General features: G+C 47.7%; 1 protein-coding gene across 2 annotated transcripts in view; it reads left to right on the top strand.

The window, feature by feature from the left end:
* Nucleotides 1–19,702, top strand: part of CLK3 (CDC like kinase 3) — a 372,256-nt gene that overhangs the window by 108,538 nt on the left and 244,016 nt on the right. For both annotated transcript variants that reach the window (XM_086959344.1, XM_086959345.1), the window contains exons 4-5: nt 14,644–14,737; nt 15,010–15,076. In XM_086959344.1, coding sequence (XP_086815470.1) covers nt 14,644–14,737; nt 15,010–15,076 — 161 coding nt within the window. The remainder of the gene's footprint in view (nt 1–14,643; nt 14,738–15,009; nt 15,077–19,702) is intronic.

Below are 19,702 nucleotides of genomic sequence, written 5' to 3'. Positions count from 1 at the left end.
CACTATGTATCAGTCCAGCAACCCTTATTGATGATTGGTTGTAAGTCAACCTTATAGACCAGCTATCCTAGTAGCGTGGATACGAGCAGTCTAAGGCTAAAGACTCGAGAGGGCGCGTTAAGCCAGCTGTTTACCACACATATACCCCTTGAATACCAAGTGAAAGGACACCACACAAGTGTTATGAAAATAAACAGTTATTTATTTAAAGATCACAACAGCCCTGTACTCTTTGTGAGGACAGGGTACTAAGCACAAACCAAAACTCTTACAAAAATACTTAAGTTAGCACAGTATATACAAATGCCCGAGGGGCACGGAAAACCATATACTCTGAAAGTGGAATGCGAAATTCCTAGCAGGTAAGTACAGTACTAATAGCTTTTGGAATCGCTAGGACTTGACTAGGGAATCGTTAGATTACTTCTAGGAGGCCTAGGGGACTCGGGTGCAGTGTGTGCACTCTCACGCGAGATGCGGGACAAAAGTCTATGGTAGCTAGGAATTAGAAAGTTAGTGTTCTCGGGCGAACCCGACCTGGTAGGGAGAAAACGAAAGTAGATTCTGACCCTTGGATAGTGAGGCTATGCTGGGGCACCGAAATGCCGAAGTTACCTAGCCCAGGGGCTGCAGCTGCATAGGTCTGAAAAGACGTCGGGAATCCTCGTAGACGGACCAGGAGCCGGAAGAAAAGATGCTGGCCGGTGACCAGTGAAGAAAGTTCAGTCGGATCCAAGCCTGGATCTTGAAGATAGATGACACCTGAAAGCAGAGGGGACCAAGTTCGAGACTACTAGCCAGTAGTCAGTGGGCACCAGGAGGGCACCGGATGGTAGCCACCTCGACTAGGTGAGTGGGTGACGCTTGACTCGAAGATCTCACGGACCAGGAGGCGTTGTCGGCGACCAGGATGGAGGATCGAGCTGTCCCACGAAGATAGAAGCTGTCGGCGTCGCTGGACCCAGGATTGGGCAACAAAGCCTTGGCAAATTCAAGCCCACGCGGTGGACCTAAAATGGCGTCTGGAGTGGACCAGGAGGGTCCGGGGTGCCTCTCTTGAAGAAGGAAGCAAGGGCCAGCCTGGAGCAACCAGACCAGCAGAAGAGTTGTCGTCGGGCGTCGTTCAGAAGGCCACAAGCCAGCCGGCTAGTAGCCAAACAACGCGGTGCACAGCAAACAGCAGAAGGGCCCCACGCCGATCGTGGAGATGCAGGGAGGCTGATCTTGGGTGCTGGAGCTGCGCAGGGTTGGGGCTTCTCGGACCCCAAAGCACTCACCAGGGGAAGACTCGGTGGGCTTGCAATAAAGATGTCGTGCAGTCTTGGCGATCGTCGGTCCCTTGAGGTCTCGTCGCACTCACGGTTCTCAGCTTTGCTGCAGAGGTGAGTAGAGGTCAGAGGTGCCAGGGAAGCCGGGTCTCGTCGTGCTGGGTCGTCGGATTCGTGATGAAGGACTTGCAGCAGGCCGCAGTGTTCTTTAGGATGGTGCCTGCGGATGCAGGGTGACTACTCCTTAGCCACAAGGGAGAATCTTGAAGAAGAAATCGTGAAGTCCTTTCGAAGAAAGTGGTATCTTGATTCCAAAGATGATCTAATTTTAACAGGGGGCCCGCTCCCATCTTTATACTAAAAAAGGGGGCTGACCCGGTGACTAGGTCCTGCCTATGGGTGGGACTAGGTGGGGGGTGGTTACACCCCTCAGCCATGCCGGACTTCCCCAGGCCAGGGGCTGGTGTGCCCCTGGAACTGGTTCAGACCGGCCTATGCGTAGTGAGCACCGGGGTGCCACTCAGCAGTCACCTTCCTGTAAAGCCCTGCCTACCCAGGATACACAAAACCATGTCTGGGACGGTGCTAGCACCGCCCCTGACAGGAAACCCTTTGTCCAGGCTCCCCTCGCTGGAAGGACTCCCAGCTGCAGGGGGTCAGACTCGTGTCTGTGGTGGCAGCATCCATTTTGTGGAGCTGAGGCTTCAGTTAACTTTAACCGGGGTTCACAGTTACATACATGTCGTGTCCCTCTAGAAGGGTGGAATGCTAACCCCGTCGCCAGAATTGGCGAGGGGTTAGTATTCCAATTCGTATGACACCTTACTCGACATGTTTTGATAAAGCAATACCAAAGATAGCATTTAACCGCGAGGATTATAATGCACTTAAGAGTATATGGTATGCGATATCATGGAACAGCTATTAGGACTTGATTCCGCAAGCTGCAGACAGGCTCAGCTCATGCCAGAGCACCATCTCACACGATTCCAAGCACTCTGCCTTCAGGATTGTCAAGGCCTGCCATAGGAGTGACTGATAGGAATCTGTGTGTCCATTTTAGGGTTAGGTATAGGTATACTACACCTACAGCAAAGGGTGATTACACGACTTTGCCCCAGCTGTCATGCAGCCAGTTGTGTCAAATTTAGGAGGCCAGCCAGGGGTGGCATAATACATGCTGCAGCCCCTGGTAGCCCTGGGTACACCTATGCCCTGAGTTACAGGGTCTGATAAGGTGGCCCAGTACCAATTGGTAGATGCACCTAGGGTACATGAAGTAATTTAGAAAGAGAACAGCCAGGCTGTGGGTCTGATTGGCAGGCCCACAGCCAGAGAAAGTCGTAAACCAGTGAAACAAAAGCAAAAAATCTGGGTGATCATAGGATTGCAGACCCTACTCTCCTACATGACCCCCCCCCAAACTTTGGGACAATAAGCTAACCTTGACCAGGTGAGTCTTCTTGTTCTAAGTGGAAATATCTGGAGAGCCCATCGGCATTGCCATGATCAGTACCAGGTCTATGTTCCACTGTAAAGTCCATCCCCTGTAGGGAAATGGACCACCTAAGCAGTTTGGGGTTTTCACCCTTCATCTGATTTAGCCACAAGAGGGGCTTATGGTCGGTCTGAATCTTGAAGTGAGTGCCAAACAAGTATGGCCTCAGCTTCTTCAGGGCCCAAACCACAGCAAAGGCCTCCCTCTCAATAGCTGACCAATTCTTCTCTCTGGGGGTCAGCCTTCTGCTTATAAAAGCAATGGGCTGATCCTGACCATCAAAATTCAGTTGAGAAAGAACAGCTCCCACACCCAACTCAGAAGCATCTGTTTGGACAATGAATGGTTTGGAGTAGTCTGGACTCTTAAGGATAGGTGCTGTGCACATGGCCTGCTTTAGGTCATCGAATGCTTTTTGACAGCCTGCTGTCCACTGAACCTTTTTTGGCATTTTCTTACTTGTCAGTTCATTTAATGGTGTCACAATGGAACCATAGTTCCTGACAAATTTTCTGTAGTATCCAGTCAGGCCCAAGAAAGCTCGAACCTGAGTCTGGGTGGTTGGGGGAGCCCAGTCCCTGATTGACTGTATTTTGCTCTCCAGTGGCTGAACCTGGCCTCCACCTACAAGGTGGCCCAGGTATACAACCTGTGTCTGCCCTATCTGGCACTTGGTGGCCTTGATAGTGAGGCCTGCTGCTTGCAGAGCCTCTAACACTTTCCTCAGGTGGACCAGGTGATCCTCCCAGGTGGAGCTAAAGACAGCAATATCATCTAGATATGCTGCACAGAAGTCATCCAGCCCAGTAAGGACTTGATTCACCAACCTTTGGAAGGTGGCAGGTGCATTTTTCAGACCAAAGGGCATTACCACAAATTGATAATGCCCACCAGGGGTTGAAAATGCTGTTTTGGGCTTGGCATCCTCAGCTAACCTGATTTGCCAATACCCAGCTGTTAAGTCAAATGTACTTAAGTAGTTGGCAGAAGCCAATCTATCTATAAGTTCATCTGCCCTTGGTATTGGATGGGCATCAGTCTTAGTGACTGCATTGAGACCCCTGTAGTCTACGCAAAACCTCATCTCTCTCTTACCATCTTGGGTGTGAGGCTTTGGCACTAGAACTACTGGACTAGCCCAAGGGCTATCTGAGGGTTCAATGACTCCCAATTCCAACATTTTCTGCACTTCAGTTTTTATGCAGTCTCTAACATGATCAGGCTGCCTGTAGATTTTACTCTTGACTGGCAGGCTGTCACCAGTGTCAACCTCATGGGTGCACCAATTGGTCTGACTGGGTGTCAGAGAGAACATATGTCTGAAAGACTGAAGAACCTGTTTACAGTCTTTCTGCTGATGTTCAGAGAGGCTGCCACAAAAGACAACACCATCTACTGACCCATCATCAGGATTCTGAGTGAGCAGGTCTGGGAGAGGGTCACTCTCTTCCTCCTGTCCCTCATCTATGGCCATGAGCAAGCTCATGTCCTTCCTGTCGACATATGCTTTGAGCCTGTTGACATGGAGTACCCTATGGGGACTCCTGGGAGTTCCAAGGTCCACCAGGTAGGTGACCTCTCCCTTTTGCTCAAGGATTGTGTGGGGCCCAGACCATTTGTCTTTGAGTGCTGCTGGGGCCACTGGCTCCAGCACCCACACCTTCTGTCCAGGCTGATAAACAGTCAGGACAGCCTTTTGGTCATGCCAAGCTTTTTGAAGTTCTTGACTGGCCTTAAGGTTTTCTGATGCCTTCTCCATATACTCAGCCATCCTGGAGCGGAGACCAAGTACATAGTCCATTATGTTGGTTGCAGGCTTTTTGAGAGGTCTCTCCCATCCTTCCTTCACCAAACACAAGGGGCCTCTCACAGGATGCCCATACAAAAGTTCAAAAGGGCTGTAGCCAACCCCCTTTTGTGGGACCTCTCTGTAAGCAAACAGAAGGCAGGGCATCAGGACATCCCATCTACGCCTGAGTGTTTCAGGTAGTCCATGAATCATCCCTTTTAGGGTCCTGTTGAACCTTTCAACAAGCCCATTGCATTGTGGGTGATAGGGTGTAGTGAATTTGTAATTGACACCACACTCCTTCCACATAGCAGTTAAATAGCTTGACATGAAGTTTGCACCTCTGTCAGAGACAACCTCCTTAGGGAAGCCCACTCTGGAGAACACTCCAACTAGGGCCCTTGCCACCACAGGGGCTGTGGTGGTCCTAAGTGGAATAGCTTCAGGATACCTGGTGGCATGATCCACTACCACCAGTATAAACTTGTGCCCTGATGCTGTCTGGGGTTCCATTGGACCAACAATGTCAATCCCCACTCTTTCAAAGGGCACCCCCACCACAGGCATTGGTATAAGGGGGGCCTTTGTTGTGCCACCTGACTTACCACTGGCTTGGCAAGTGACACAGGAGCGACAAAACTCCTTTCCCTATTGCTAGGTACAATGCTGCCACCAGTGGGGACTGTCCCACTCAATTGTTGCTCTCTAGCAAAGGCAAGCCTCTCTTTGGCCAGGGCAAGTTCTTCCCTTTCAATCCTCAGATTGGCTGCCTTTTCCTTAGCTTCATACATTCTCCTCTGGGGAGATGTCATTCCCCTTTGAGAGGAACGTTGAGAGCCATTGGTATGAAGGGATCTGATAGAGCCTCTTGATAGAGATCTATCTCGTCCATTCCCAATGTTAAGCTGACCTGAGAGTGGCCCCAAGGGTCCCCTAGTGCCCATCTCATGTCTGCTTAAGTTGGACCTGGTTAGTCTGCTGACTTCTACCTGTTCCTTTTCTGCCTCATCCCCTGATACCAAATCATCATCCTCATCATCAGCATCATCTGCTTCCTGAAGAGGATGGTCCTGGGCATCAAAGGGACCCTGTAAGGAGGGCATGTTGCCATCTGAATTAGAAGGGTCTGGGTTACCAGCCCTCCTTGCATCATGAGTCTCTAAGAGACCAATCAGAAAGGCAGTTGTGGGGTTAGACCCCTGCTTAATCTTCCTAGAGGTACACACTTGTCGTAACTCATGGAAGCTAAGCGCAGTATATCTTGAAGGGATGACCTGTGGAGGGTCAACTGACACAAGGGGAACCTCAGTGTTTCCTCCTTTGTCCGACATACTGTTTCTAGTGTGGTGTAAGTGATGCACCTACCTACACTATGTGTTTACCTACTGATCCCTTGCTAAGAGTTGCAGCCAAGGTGTGCTAAGCCTTGAGGAGCTACAACAGCTGGTTCAGTAGAACTCAGAGTATTCTAAGCTTTAGTTATATGTACCTAACAGTACTTATGTGATCTTTCAACAAGATATTCTTAGGATACGTGTGGTAAAACAACAGCAAGCTCAAATCCCAACCGCTGCTCACCAATGTGAGAAGGTGGCCTGATATGCAGTGCTCACTATTCTAGTGAACACTATGTATCAGTCCAGCAACCCTTATTGATGATTGGTTGTAAGTCAACCTTATAGACCAGCTATCCTAGTAGCGTGGATACGAGCAGTCTAAGGCTAAAGACTCGAGAGGGCGCGTTAAGCCAGCTGTTTACCACACATATACCCCTTGAATACCAAGTGAAAGGACACCACACAAGTGTTATGAAAATAAACAGTTATTTATTTAAAGATCACAACAGCCCTGTACTCTTTGTGAGGACAGGGTACTAAGCACAAACCAAAACTCTTACAAAAATACTTAAGTTAGCACAGTATATACAAATGCCCGAGGGGCACGGAAAACCATATACTCTGAAAGTGGAATGCGAAATTCCTAGCAGGTAAGTACAGTACTAATAGCTTTTGGAATCGCTAGGACTTGACTAGGGAATCGTTAGATTACTTCTAGGAGGCCTAGGGGACTCGGGTGCAGTGTGTGCACTCTCACGCGAGATGCGGGACAAAAGTCTATGGTAGCTAGGAATTAGAAAGTTAGTGTTCTCGGGCGAACCCGACCTGGTAGGGAGAAAACGAAAGTAGATTCTGACCCTTGGATAGTGAGGCTATGCTGGGGCACCGAAATGCCGAAGTTACCTAGCCCAGGGGCTGCAGCTGCATAGGTCTGAAAAGACGTCGGGAATCCTCGTAGACGGACCAGGAGCCGGAAGAAAAGATGCTGGCCGGTGACCAGTGAAGAAAGTTCAGTCGGATCCAAGCCTGGATCTTGAAGATAGATGACACCTGAAAGCAGAGGGGACCAAGTTCGAGACTACTAGCCAGTAGTCAGTGGGCACCAGGAGGGCACCGGATGGTAGCCACCTCGACTAGGTGAGTGGGTGACGCTTGACTCGAAGATCTCACGGACCAGGAGGCGTTGTCGGCGACCAGGATGGAGGATCGAGCTGTCCCACGAAGATAGAAGCTGTCGGCGTCGCTGGACCCAGGATTGGGCAACAAAGCCTTGGCAAATTCAAGCCCACGCGGTGGACCTAAAATGGCGTCTGGAGTGGACCAGGAGGGTCCGGGGTGCCTCTCTTGAAGAAGGAAGCAAGGGCCAGCCTGGAGCAACCAGACCAGCAGAAGAGTTGTCGTCGGGCGTCGTTCAGAAGGCCACAAGCCAGCCGGCTAGTAGCCAAACAACGCGGTGCACAGCAAACAGCAGAAGGGCCCCACGCCGATCGTGGAGATGCAGGGAGGCTGATCTTGGGTGCTGGAGCTGCGCAGGGTTGGGGCTTCTCGGACCCCAAAGCACTCACCAGGGGAAGACTCGGTGGGCTTGCAATAAAGATGTCGTGCAGTCTTGGCGATCGTCGGTCCCTTGAGGTCTCGTCGCACTCACGGTTCTCAGCTTTGCTGCAGAGGTGAGTAGAGGTCAGAGGTGCCAGGGAAGCCGGGTCTCGTCGTGCTGGGTCGTCGGATTCGTGATGAAGGACTTGCAGCAGGCCGCAGTGTTCTTTAGGATGGTGCCTGCGGATGCAGGGTGACTACTCCTTAGCCACAAGGGAGAATCTTGAAGAAGAAATCGTGAAGTCCTTTCGAAGAAAGTGGTATCTTGATTCCAAAGATGATCTAATTTTAACAGGGGGCCCGCTCCCATCTTTATACTAAAAAAGGGGGCTGACCCGGTGACTAGGTCCTGCCTATGGGTGGGACTAGGTGGGGGGTGGTTACACCCCTCAGCCATGCCGGACTTCCCCAGGCCAGGGGCTGGTGTGCCCCTGGAACTGGTTCAGACCGGCCTATGCGTAGTGAGCACCGGGGTGCCACTCAGCAGTCACCTTCCTGTAAAGCCCTGCCTACCCAGGATACACAAAACCATGTCTGGGACGGTGCTAGCACCGCCCCTGACAGGAAACCCTTTGTCCAGGCTCCCCTCGCTGGAAGGACTCCCAGCTGCAGGGGGTCAGACTCGTGTCTGTGGTGGCAGCATCCATTTTGTGGAGCTGAGGCTTCAGTTAACTTTAACCGGGGTTCACAGTTACATACATGTCGTGTCCCTCTAGAAGGGTGGAATGCTAACCCCGTCGCCAGAATTGGCGAGGGGTTAGTATTCCAATTCGTATGACACCTTACTCGACATGTTTTGATAAAGCAATACCAAAGATAGCATTTAACCGCGAGGATTATAATGCACTTAAGAGTATATGGTATGCGATATCATGGAACAGCTATTAGGACTTGATTCCGCAAGCTGCAGACAGGCTCAGCTCATGCCAGAGCACCATCTCACACGATTCCAAGCACTCTGCCTTCAGGATTGTCAAGGCCTGCCATAGGAGTGACTGATAGGAATCTGTGTGTCCATTTTAGGGTTAGGTATAGGTATACTACACCTACAGCAAAGGGTGATTACACGACTTTGCCCCAGCTGTCATGCAGCCAGTTGTGTCAAATTTAGGAGGCCAGCCAGGGGTGGCATAATACATGCTGCAGCCCCTGGTAGCCCTGGGTACACCTATGCCCTGAGTTACAGGGTCTGATAAGGTGGCCCAGTACCAATTGGTAGATGCACCTAGGGTACATGAAGTAATTTAGAAAGAGAACAGCCAGGCTGTGGGTCTGATTGGCAGGCCCACAGCCAGAGAAAGTCGTAAACCAGTGAAACAAAAGCAAAAAATCTGGGTGATCATAGGATTGCAGACCCTACTCTCCTACAGTTACCACTAGTCCATCATTGCTTTCTAGTTTATATACCTTCCTATCCAAATGCATATAATGATGCATTATGGGTCAGGTAGTTTTAAAGTTACACATAAAGAAATACAACATTTGTTTTGCAGAAAAAACAGTGTTTGATATCCAGTTATACCTGTCAACATAAGAGTAGTTAATAATTCTCAGGTATATAAACTAGAAGGCAATGATGGACTAGTGGTAACACTGTGACCAAGACCTGCGGTCGAAACGCGTAGGTGAAGGGGATTGTTTGCAGTCTCTTGTTAAATAAACCCAAGTTAATGTATTGAGCGAGTGCGGACATTAATCTTTTCTTGGTGGAATATATATATATATATATATATATATAATATACACACACACATATTACCTTAACCTTAATTTTGGTAAACTGTTAATAGTTAAGTGTGTTGTGTGGATATAATCAATGGTGTACTTACTGTGTAGTCTGCAGCAGAACCGGTGTATTTTTCGAACGTACTCATTTAAGCACTTTAAAAATGGCATTTAGTTGAAGAACCGAAATAAGATCAAGATGAGGCTTGACTGTGAGGCAAGCTATGAACATAAGTGAAACATTAGGTTCTTCGGCATGTGTGGCTGTAGAAACACATGCTATGCATACTCCTGCCATCTAGTGTTTGGTTCGGAGTTGTTTAACTTTTTTTTTTCCCTAAAAATTCTTTTGAGGTAGAGTGACTCCTCCTCTCAGTGATATTGCACATGAGCATTGACTCCTCTGTTAAATTGTTTTCTCTCCGCTATTTGGTTTGGAACTGTGTGCCTTTCGTCTGTGTTCAATTCCGTTCGGTATGAGTCTTCAGTCCTATCCTGTCTTCAACGATATCATAATCCCGCTGCCGCTTTTCCATTGCTGTGCCGCTTAAAAGTTTGTCGGCTCGGACACCAACCGAATGCCCCACAGGGTTCTGCGCGTCTCAGGCCTACCATCCCATGTACACCGTCTGTGCTGAAGATGTGTTCCTAATAGTACAGCGCTTGAGTACTGTCGACCCAGACTCTACTCCACCACCCAAAATGACTTCCAAACCCTCGCCCTTTCCATTATTAGTAGTCGCCGGACTGCCACTGGGCCATTGTCTGATCTGTAAAAAACATTTGGAAGCCCCTCCTTCGGGCCATACACCAAAAACATCCACCAAGGTTAAATCCTCTGTTTCGTTCTCCTCAGATCAATCACATTCCTCGTTCTCAACCCTGCCTTCGAGACCAAATTGGCAACCGACCACAGCTCCCTCAGTGCCAACCAAAAAACATTCCTTATCTTCCATAGCCTTTATTCCGAAAACAACGGACATGAAACCCTCAAACCTTTCTTCAGTTTCCATGTCTCCTATCGAGCCAATCCTTGAATTAACATTAAACAGAGAAAGGTCCATATACACGAAGGCACTGTGCGAATAATTGCTTCTCCTCCTCCTAAGAGGCAATTGACTTTTGAGGATGCATTGGATGTGCCAGTACCTCTCAAAAAGAGGGCAAGGCTACCATCTCTGTTCATCATCCTGCACACCCTCCTCCAACGCCTTCACCATCATCCCCCTCTTCTTCTCCACATCATGCCCCCCCTTAATGCTACGCCTCCAGGGTCACCAAAGTCACACAATGATGGTTTCAGAGAACCATTGGGGGAATCTTGATCCATTGGACACACATGATACAGGTCCCATCACTCCCAATGATCCAGATCTATATCCAGCCCGGCCCTCCCCTCCTGGAGATGCTTGTAATTACCAGCAAATTATTGCAGGGCAGCTGCATATCAAGGGGCTCTTGCTATACCAGGACTCTTTAGAGCAAGACTTCCTTTTTGATACTCTCATCTACCCACAATGACCGTGTATTCCCATGCTTTCTGCCTTGTTGCGGCATGCTGAAGATATATTTAAAGAACCAGTACGTGCCCGTGTTATATCCCGCGGCTTGACAAGAAGTACATGATGGCTTACTCGGACTCTCCTTTTATACGCAGTCCGGTGCGACCAGATGCTATAGTTTCTACTACAGCTCATAAGAGAGCCAACAGTGAGGCAACTGGGGATATGCCACCTCCTCAAAAGGAGAGCAAACGTATTGATGCTGCAGGTAAGAGTACCAGCCTGGCAGCTAATCAATGGTGCATTGCCAACTCCCAGGCTCTTCTTGCACGTTATGATGGGGCCCATTGGGATGAAATGGAGGAGTTACTACAATATGCCCCTGAAGAGCATCGTAAATGGGGGTAACAAATTGTATCAGTGAGTTAGGCCATTACAACAATTTGATTAGATGTGCATTGAATGCAGCGCATACAGCTGCAATGGGTGTCAAAACCAGTGTACTCCTTAGGAGACATGCTTGGCTCAGATGTTCGGGTTTTAAACCAGAGGTTAAGCAGGCAGTTCTCAACATGCCTTTGACAAGGAACTTATCTTTTGGCCACATGTGGACGCCACATAAGACTCAATGAAAAAATACACAGATGCTGCTAAAGCTATGGGAGCCTTACAAACTCCTACACTTAGAGGTTCCTTTAGCAGCTCCGGCTACAGGGACGGATACAAATCCACCATTGCAGACACCTCCACTACTCAGCAAAAGCAGGGCAATCCACCAATGGCAATGGTTTTTTCAGGGGCTCCTTCAGAGGCGGTAACGATAAGAGAAGAGGCGCCTCTGTAAATGTAAAAAGTACATCTGTATTTGTAAAGTGCAAACTATTCACCCTTACGGGTCTCAAGGCACTGGGGGACGTCGTGGAAATTAAGTGAGCTATTGCCAAGAGTCACATGGTGCTGAACTGCGCTGCCGCCGGAGCGGAGGATCGAACCATGAACTCTGTGCTCCGTAGTCAGCTGCCCTGGCTGCTGCACCACACCCCTAGCTGTACGTGTAGCAACCTTCACTGCAAAGCAGTGACTACCCGCTCCTTCTCCTCGACCACCCAGCACCTTTTTACCTGGTCTGGGAGTCCATCACATCAGACCAATGGGTAACTAGCCATTATCCAACGTGGCGTGGCGACTGTCTGAAGGTGTTATGACATCAAGCAATAGAACACCGAAACGCGTCGACGCAATTGTTACCAAAATCCAAACAAGGCCAAGGGAGTAGCAGATACTCATGTATTTTTGATACTGTCTACTATACCACCACTATCAAAGAAAGGGCCAGTGGATCTATATGAGTAGTGGCAGGAGAATCTGCAGGCCGCAGTGTTAGGGGGTTTGTGAAAAGGATTTATTTGCTTATGTACTGTACTAGTGAGGATTATTTTTCTTCTGTGTGGTATAATTTTATTGATTGTGATACTGTGTTTGTGTGTAATGAACTGTTAACTATTTGTTCAAATTTTATTGTACCTGTTCAAAGAATTTTCTTTGGATTTTTAATTGAATTTTGAAGTTATTAATTTTATAAAGAATGAAGAGATTGTGAACGTTCACTTTTTAGTGTGGAACTCTTCATCTAATGCTTCCCTTCCCTAAGAATTTTGCCCTTGATATAGCTGGAATGAATGGTCGGATGAGCAGTTAGAACCCATATAGCAATACAACACGCAGTTGCTGTAGTGCATACCCAGTGATTTCCCTTTGACTACGTTTTAGCACTGTAACAGGCCAATGTAGGGCAGGCAATTCTACATGCCTTTTGTAAAACTACTTCAACTCCCAGACACAAACCACAGCTTCTAAGGAGGGACTTCTTTAAAGTCTATGCAACGCAAACAAATGAGGGAATGAATGCTTTACAAATCAAACATTCTATCACAGTCAAGAGATCTGGATTAAATCCATTCATCTTTTCATCACCATTCTGCCCCAGTTTGGACCTATCCTTTTGCAAATCAGTTTTGACCCTGCTTCTCATGGGGTCAGTCCAGCCTGAATTGCCAAGCCAGGTCCTCCCTACAGGGAAACTAGCATCCTGGGGCCAGTTTGGGGGTTATCACCCCCCATCAGCCAGGCAGGCATAAATCCAGTGGCACAGTGAGCAAGGGACCCACGTCTGGGCACAACCCATCCCACTGAGGGTGAAAATTGCTGCGCAAACAAATGATGGACTGATGACTGATAGGGTGTGACATCCCAAAACCAGTCCCCGGATGCTTGTATCCGGTCCAGGGAGGACTTGACCGGTCATTTTGGGCTGGACTGTTCCCATGGAGAGGAGGGTCAAGACTGATTTGCATGTGTAAGAGTCCAAGCTGGGGTGGCATGTTGAGCAAAATAACAATGGAATAAACCCAAATCTGTGACTGGGCAGCGAATGTTTGATTTGCTCAGCATTATGTCTATCACCTGTATTTTTTTTGTGCTTAGTCTACGCAGAGAATGTGTACCTAAAGCCACACATGCCATCGAACGGATTATGTCACTTACCCTGTAAGCATCTGTTCAACGCATGTAGTGCTGTAGATTCAAACTCTCCCTCCCACCTCCCGAAACTCTTGTCCATTCCATTTGCGTTTGACACATTTCTCTGATACATTCTCATTAAGTATGGACATCTTTATTCTTACATATTCCTTACATTCCTTTCTCTCCCGCCTGCTGGAAAACAATCTAACTAAGGAGTCAATGCCCATGCACAATACCACCGAAAAAACAAGCCCCTTTACCTCGTGACTTGCAAGAATTCTTCAAAGAAAAACAATTTGCACAGATCCAAATCAAACACTAAATGGCAGGAGTATGCTGAGCATGTGAATCTATAGTACCCCATGCCACAAACGGATGCTTACAGGGTAAGTAACATAATCCTTTTTTTAATGGCGTGTTGTCTTAGCAGCTATGCTTCAGCCAGTATTGGTCCCTGTTTGAGAATTATTCTCTGCGTGCTTTAGCCTCCTTCCTGCCATTGCACAGAATAAAGCCTTAACAGATATGAGGTTTAAATGTGCAGAGAGAGTAGAGTATTAAAATTAGTGCAGTTTAAATACATAAGATAGACACATTTCCCATAAAAACTGAAATAAGGTGTACGCTTTTAGTAATTCTTAACATCCAAACAAGTAGGAACATCATGTTTTAATGCTAGCAACAGACCTGAGCAAACATATGTTTTGATGGTTGTTGGCTTTTCAACGTGGCCTTGCTAGGCTGAGTGTTAGCCCTTTCATCTGAAACCTACAAAAATGTATTCAGCATATTTTCAAATCACACCAGTTTAAAGAGCCTCAAAGTGTGCTATCTAATGTTCCTCCAAGTCTCCTTGCTCTTACGTAGCAAAAATAGACACTGCTCACTTGGGGGCACTATGGAGAGAAAGCTAAAGTGCAGTGTTAATATACATTTGTAAATTTCCCCTACCCACACTCTTCCAAGCTTGCTTCAGCCACCGGCCCCACAGCAAAGCTAGTTGTGTTTTCTGCCAAAAGTTACGAATGACAGTGCCTTGAGTGAAAAACGTCCTTTAAGTTGACATGATTGCATTTATCTTGTTCTCATTTTGTAGAAAAGGTAGCTCTAAGGGCATAGGCTTGAGTCAGCTTCACTAAAATACCTGTAGCTATTTATTATTTTTGTTTTTTTTCTGTTTTTTATTTTATTTTAACTAAACGCCAGTTTGTGTCTTGACGTGTCCCTTGCAATATATCCCTATCGTTATATATGCTGTGTGCCTTATGACATGCTGGGAACTGGAAAATCGTACCGCCACCACACCTCGTCGTCTCTGCCTTTGACGGACTCCTCATTGCCCATGTGAACTGCCTGCCGCTGCGTGATTGGGCTGGATGGTGCTTTCGGGGGGCGGTGTGCACAGAGAAGCCATCAGAGCAGTAAACGTGGCAAGAGCGTGGAAGATGACAAGGAAGGCCATCTGGTGTGCCGGACCGGCGATTGGCTTCAAGAGCGATGTACAGCCACTTTTCGTAAAACTTTACCTCTCTACTATCTATCCCCCTTGTTAGACCAGATCTTATTGTGCTGAAAGGGCTGCTAATGCATACGGCTCTTAAATGGGTCGATCAGTAATTGCCTGAGACACGCCATAGAACTTTCTGTGTAAAGTGTAGCCATATGTCCATCCTACCACCTTTAAAAAAAATTTATGTAGTGAAACTCGGGGTCACCTGGCCCCTCTCAAAACTCCCCTTATTCTCATGCACTTTGCCCTTCTGTGTTGCAGATGAGATTGTTGGAGGCTTGGGAGAAGGCACCTTTGGCAAAGTGGTGGAGTGCTTGGATCATAACAGGTAAGGTTTTGCTTGGTGCTTTCTTTGTGCCAATAGTTGAGGCTGAAGGATACCAGCACTCCTATTTTGGGATTGTTGACTTATCTTTCATCATCGCTCTTTGTCCCATAGCAAGGCAGAGAAAAGGGCAACAAAGGTAAAAGGAGGAACAAATGAATAATATGAAAATAGTGAAAAGGGAGATTGCAAGGATGAAAGAGCCTCAGAGAGTGAGATGAATAGAGAGAAAGTGTCAGATGGGGGAATAAAGATGCATGAGGTGGAATTGAGATTAGACATGCTTTGTGTTTGGTAGTGTCAACTGTAGGCTCCTAAGAAGCATTTTAGGCCCCTGCATGTTTATCTTTTACAATTTAAGCACTAGCTTTGCCCACTGTAGACATAAACAAGTTGTATCTTCTGTACCAGGGCTGCGATGGCGTAAGTTTGGAAAACAAACGGATTGAGTCTGCTCTTAAAGCTTCAAGCTTGGAAGGGTCATTGCCTTTGCCTCAACATGCTGCTGTACAGAAATCCTTGTTATACAGCTCCACGCAGTTCATTTTGCCAACCTAAAAAAAGATGAATATTTGATTAGCAGAGTAGTAATGTGTAACCTGTAACTTGCATGTTACTCATTTCTTTGTCAGATCTAGCGTACCTCCTCAGTATTTTGTTAATTTACAGAGCATTCTACAGAAATACAGCTTTGAACTTGTGTTAGTGATGTAATGGGGACTAGTGACCGCATCAACACCCCATCTCAAGATGCCTTTCCTTCCTGCTCTGTGAAGCTTTGAAATTCCTCTTTGTTAGTAACTCTTAAATGTGGCATCCTCTGTCCTGTTGTGAAGAGCATTGCAAATTCCCATCCAGCGAGACTTGCAGATGGTAGATGTAAATGTGTGTGTCTTGTAAAGCGCACTGCTACCCGGAGGCGTCCTGGCGCTATAGACCACTGGGGAACCCGTCCTGGCTTTCCCTGTGAGATGTTCCCTCCTGGGTATCTCCAATGTGAAACCAGGCATCCCCGGCGTTTGTGGGGTGCCGTTGTGGAGATGAGGCAAGCTAATGCCCTGATTCTCCGAGTGTGATCCCTGGTTAGAGTAGGCACCGAGGCGAGAATTATCGAGTCCGCTGACCCTGGAGCACGACCCTGCCGCGTCGGGAATTGAACCCTGGTCCCGGGCCGTCCTCTGCTTCCGGGTCTGCCGCCTCTAACCAGTGAGCCACACCACTCCACATGGTTACAAGCTTCTCTTTTAGATCCCTTTACTGCTTTCACTTTCGAGTAGCTTGTTCTTAATTGCTCTTTAGAATGGCCTCACCAGTGCTTCTCAGTCACGTATCCAGAAAACGTTTATTCCATTTGGTTTTCATTTTGGAATGGACAGTCATTAATTGACAGTAATTAACTGCATGGTTAAATAGTCAAATTCTGATGGAGACTTCCCACTGCAGATACCTCACCTTGTAAATGTTATCTGGCCTTGGACTGGATCCAGAAGATTTTTCATTACCACTCCCTAGTATGGTGGTAGGCAGCGCTGTACGGCTCCATGTCCGGTTACTCCTGACCCAGATGCGGGGCTTTTTTATCCATGTCACCTCCACATGCTGACATCTGTTTTGTTTTTAATGCCTTTACGATGTAAATACAGAGCTAGATTCCTAGCATCCATCATGAATGCCAGAATTTCTTCTTCAGAATAATAATAATAATAATCCTAAAGTGACAGAATTTAAGCTATGCAAAAACTGGCAAAAGCAGATGTCAGACACAGACCCTCACAAGGTCTGTCTCTGGTGTCTGAGGTCCAAACACAACTCAACATTGTGCTACAAGTAGACCAACATGACCCCCAAGGTCATCCGCAACCCTAAAGTCATGCTGTACATTGCTGAGCAATGACTGAATTCGAGAAAGGCCTAGTTCTGGTAGATGCCAAGGGTTCTCCTGCACTCCGGGCTGATCTTGTGGCCAGTCATCATTTAAGTTGAAGTCTTCAGGAATATCCACAAAGTCGAAGAAGCATAATCCCAAACACTTCTCTTTAATTGCCCACTTCCGTCATTCGGAGTTTTTTGATACTGCAAACTCCATGCCAGGAACCCGATTCGGACCCTCCTCCTGATTTGGGTCGACATCCCTGGCCTCACTGCAACACTGCAACAAAAAGACTTGTGTGGCCATGCACCTCATTTTTGGTACCTGACTGAATGTTTCTAGTGCATCTTCAGGCCCTACAGATCTGAGGGGACCTCAAATCTGTGTACAACTGAGTGATCCACTCCTTAGTGCTAACTGTGCCACTGGACCTTGCCCCAAGGTGCATTTTTACTCCGGTCCAACCTCAACACTTAATTGGATGTTATAAACAGCGAAGGGGGTGTGATTATCATTTCAGACTCCAACACGAAACCAGAGCAACTCCAACTTTGGTCTCAACAGCGAGAATACCCCAGCTCTAACCCTGAAATGCTTCTGTACCACTTCCATGAAAATTCTGAAGACAGTAAAAGCTCCAGTATTGTCGACGTTGATGAAAGTTTACTCCCGGTTGTGCAGTAATCTAGTGGCTTGGATACATCCCCGGACAATGCCCTCCAATCACACTTACCTACTATGGCCACAGAGTAGTCAACCTCCTTCGCACCAGTGAAAAAGATAACAGCCTGCGCACTGTACTTGACGTTACTCCAGTATTGGAACTTTCATAGATTCACATGCCTGAATCATTCCCCGTCGTCGAGACGGGAGTCTCCGGTACATAAAAAAGCAGTGCTTAGTAGTATAGCAAACTGAAAAGAGGCCTAGGCCCATTTCCCTTGTTATGTAAAAAAGGCCCAAACTTTTCCCTGAACCAATCAGAGCTCCTCACTCTCTAGAACACTCCTGAGAGAACCTTCTGCCCCTCAGATTTTTCTACCGCACGTTGTGCTAGGGAGTCTCCTTTGAGCTCTCCTCAAATTCTTTACTTTTTACAGTATGTTGACTAGATTTGAGGTTTGTTCATCTACCATGTCCGAGAAAGCGAAGAAAGGGTTATTTAGAGCTTGTTCCACCTGCTCTAAGAAGAGACTTTATACCGATGAGCCTCAAAAGGACTGCATCTACTGCCTCTATCCAGACCATAAGGCAGCAGATTGTAAGGTATGTTGTACCTTTTCAAATAAGACCTTGAGAGAACGTGAGGGAAGGCTACTGATCTGGCTTCAGAAGGTTAAGGCCAGAAAGGAGATCCTCTCACTCGAGAGTGAAGAGGAATCTGTGGCGTCTAAGATCTCAGAAGAGAAGTAGATCTCCTCAGACACATTCCTCAGGGGAAAGACCTGAGAAGGCCCCAAAAAAGACCACTCCAGGGTCTTCAGGGCGCAGTCCCTCAAAATCCCTTTCAGTCTCCGCTAAGGGGAAGAAGGGTTCTGCTAGTGAGGTAAAGATTGTGAAATCCGCCTCACATCCACCACAATCACCCCAGAAAATCAAGATTATAATCAAGAGGTAATTTTCTACGCCTTCTGAGGAGAAGGGTACTGTTTCAGCACCGTAGGCGGGACCGTCGATGAAAAGGGATCATCGAAGACGACAAAAACACCTCCGTCGTCGACAAAGGATAATGCTAAAGCCAGTGAGAAAACCGCGTCAACGGCGTCGACGACTGCAGCGTCGACGAGGACTGTGTCGACGACAGCTGTGTCGACGGCCGCGTCGACTAAGACCGCATCGACTGTGACTACGACGTCGACGGTGGCGTCGACGACAATGACTTGGTCGGCGATGGCAATCTCGTCGACGGGCTCGTCGACGGGGGAAAAACCACCAGAAAAAAGGTTGATGCCTTGGAAAAAACCTATAACAACAGAGGTTACATCTCCGAGCAAGGTCTCCCCATTGCTGCCGTCTCACTTGCTGGAAGAGGAAGATTCAGATGAGGAGGATAACAGGCCAAGTACCAGGAAGAGGATTCTGAGGAGGAATATGGGGCTTATCAGGAGCACAGATATCGCCAACAGCAAAGTGAGGAGGACAAGTGTGCCATTCTCTTTGTTGAGGGATCTACAAGGCATGTTGGAAGATTATAGGAAGAGATACCCAGCTACTCCAGTCGCTCAACAGGCCCCAGAGCTTACTCCACGTCCACGATCGGTACCAGGGACACCTGTTCGGAGGAGGAAGATTGTGCCGGAGCCTACTGCTAGGTCTCCACCACCGACAGCACACCAGGATTCCTCGGATGACGATCATGAGGATGGGGAAATTGAGGACACAAGTGAAGAATGGCATGAATATATCGCCCCCTCACCGTCTACCCCTCCACAGAAACCGGTAGATTCTCCACCGGAGGACATTGGTGGTTTTCATAATTTGATGGAAAGAGCCACTAAGAGATTTGCACTGACCATGACCGAGTAGAAGACTGAATGTTTTTTATACGACTTCAAGGATTCGTATCAGAAATCCGTGCGAGCCCTACCTATAGTGTCCCATATTTGGAAGGAAGGATTACAGGTCATGGAGACGCCAGCGGCGGTAACGCCGGTTCTGGCCAGACTAGATAAGAAGTATAAAGCGCCCATGGATGCTCCTGCTTGCCTTTTGGGTCATCCCAAACCGGATTCTGTTATTACACAGGCGGCACAACAGAA

This window comes from Lissotriton vulgaris, chromosome 2_2 (genome assembly GCF_964263255.1).
Source record: "Lissotriton vulgaris chromosome 2_2, aLisVul1.2, whole genome shotgun sequence".
NCBI classification, from domain to species: domain Eukaryota; kingdom Metazoa; phylum Chordata; class Amphibia; order Caudata; family Salamandridae; genus Lissotriton; species Lissotriton vulgaris.
Note: the sequence above shows the minus strand (reverse complement) of the source record. Positions and strands in the feature narration are given on the sequence as shown.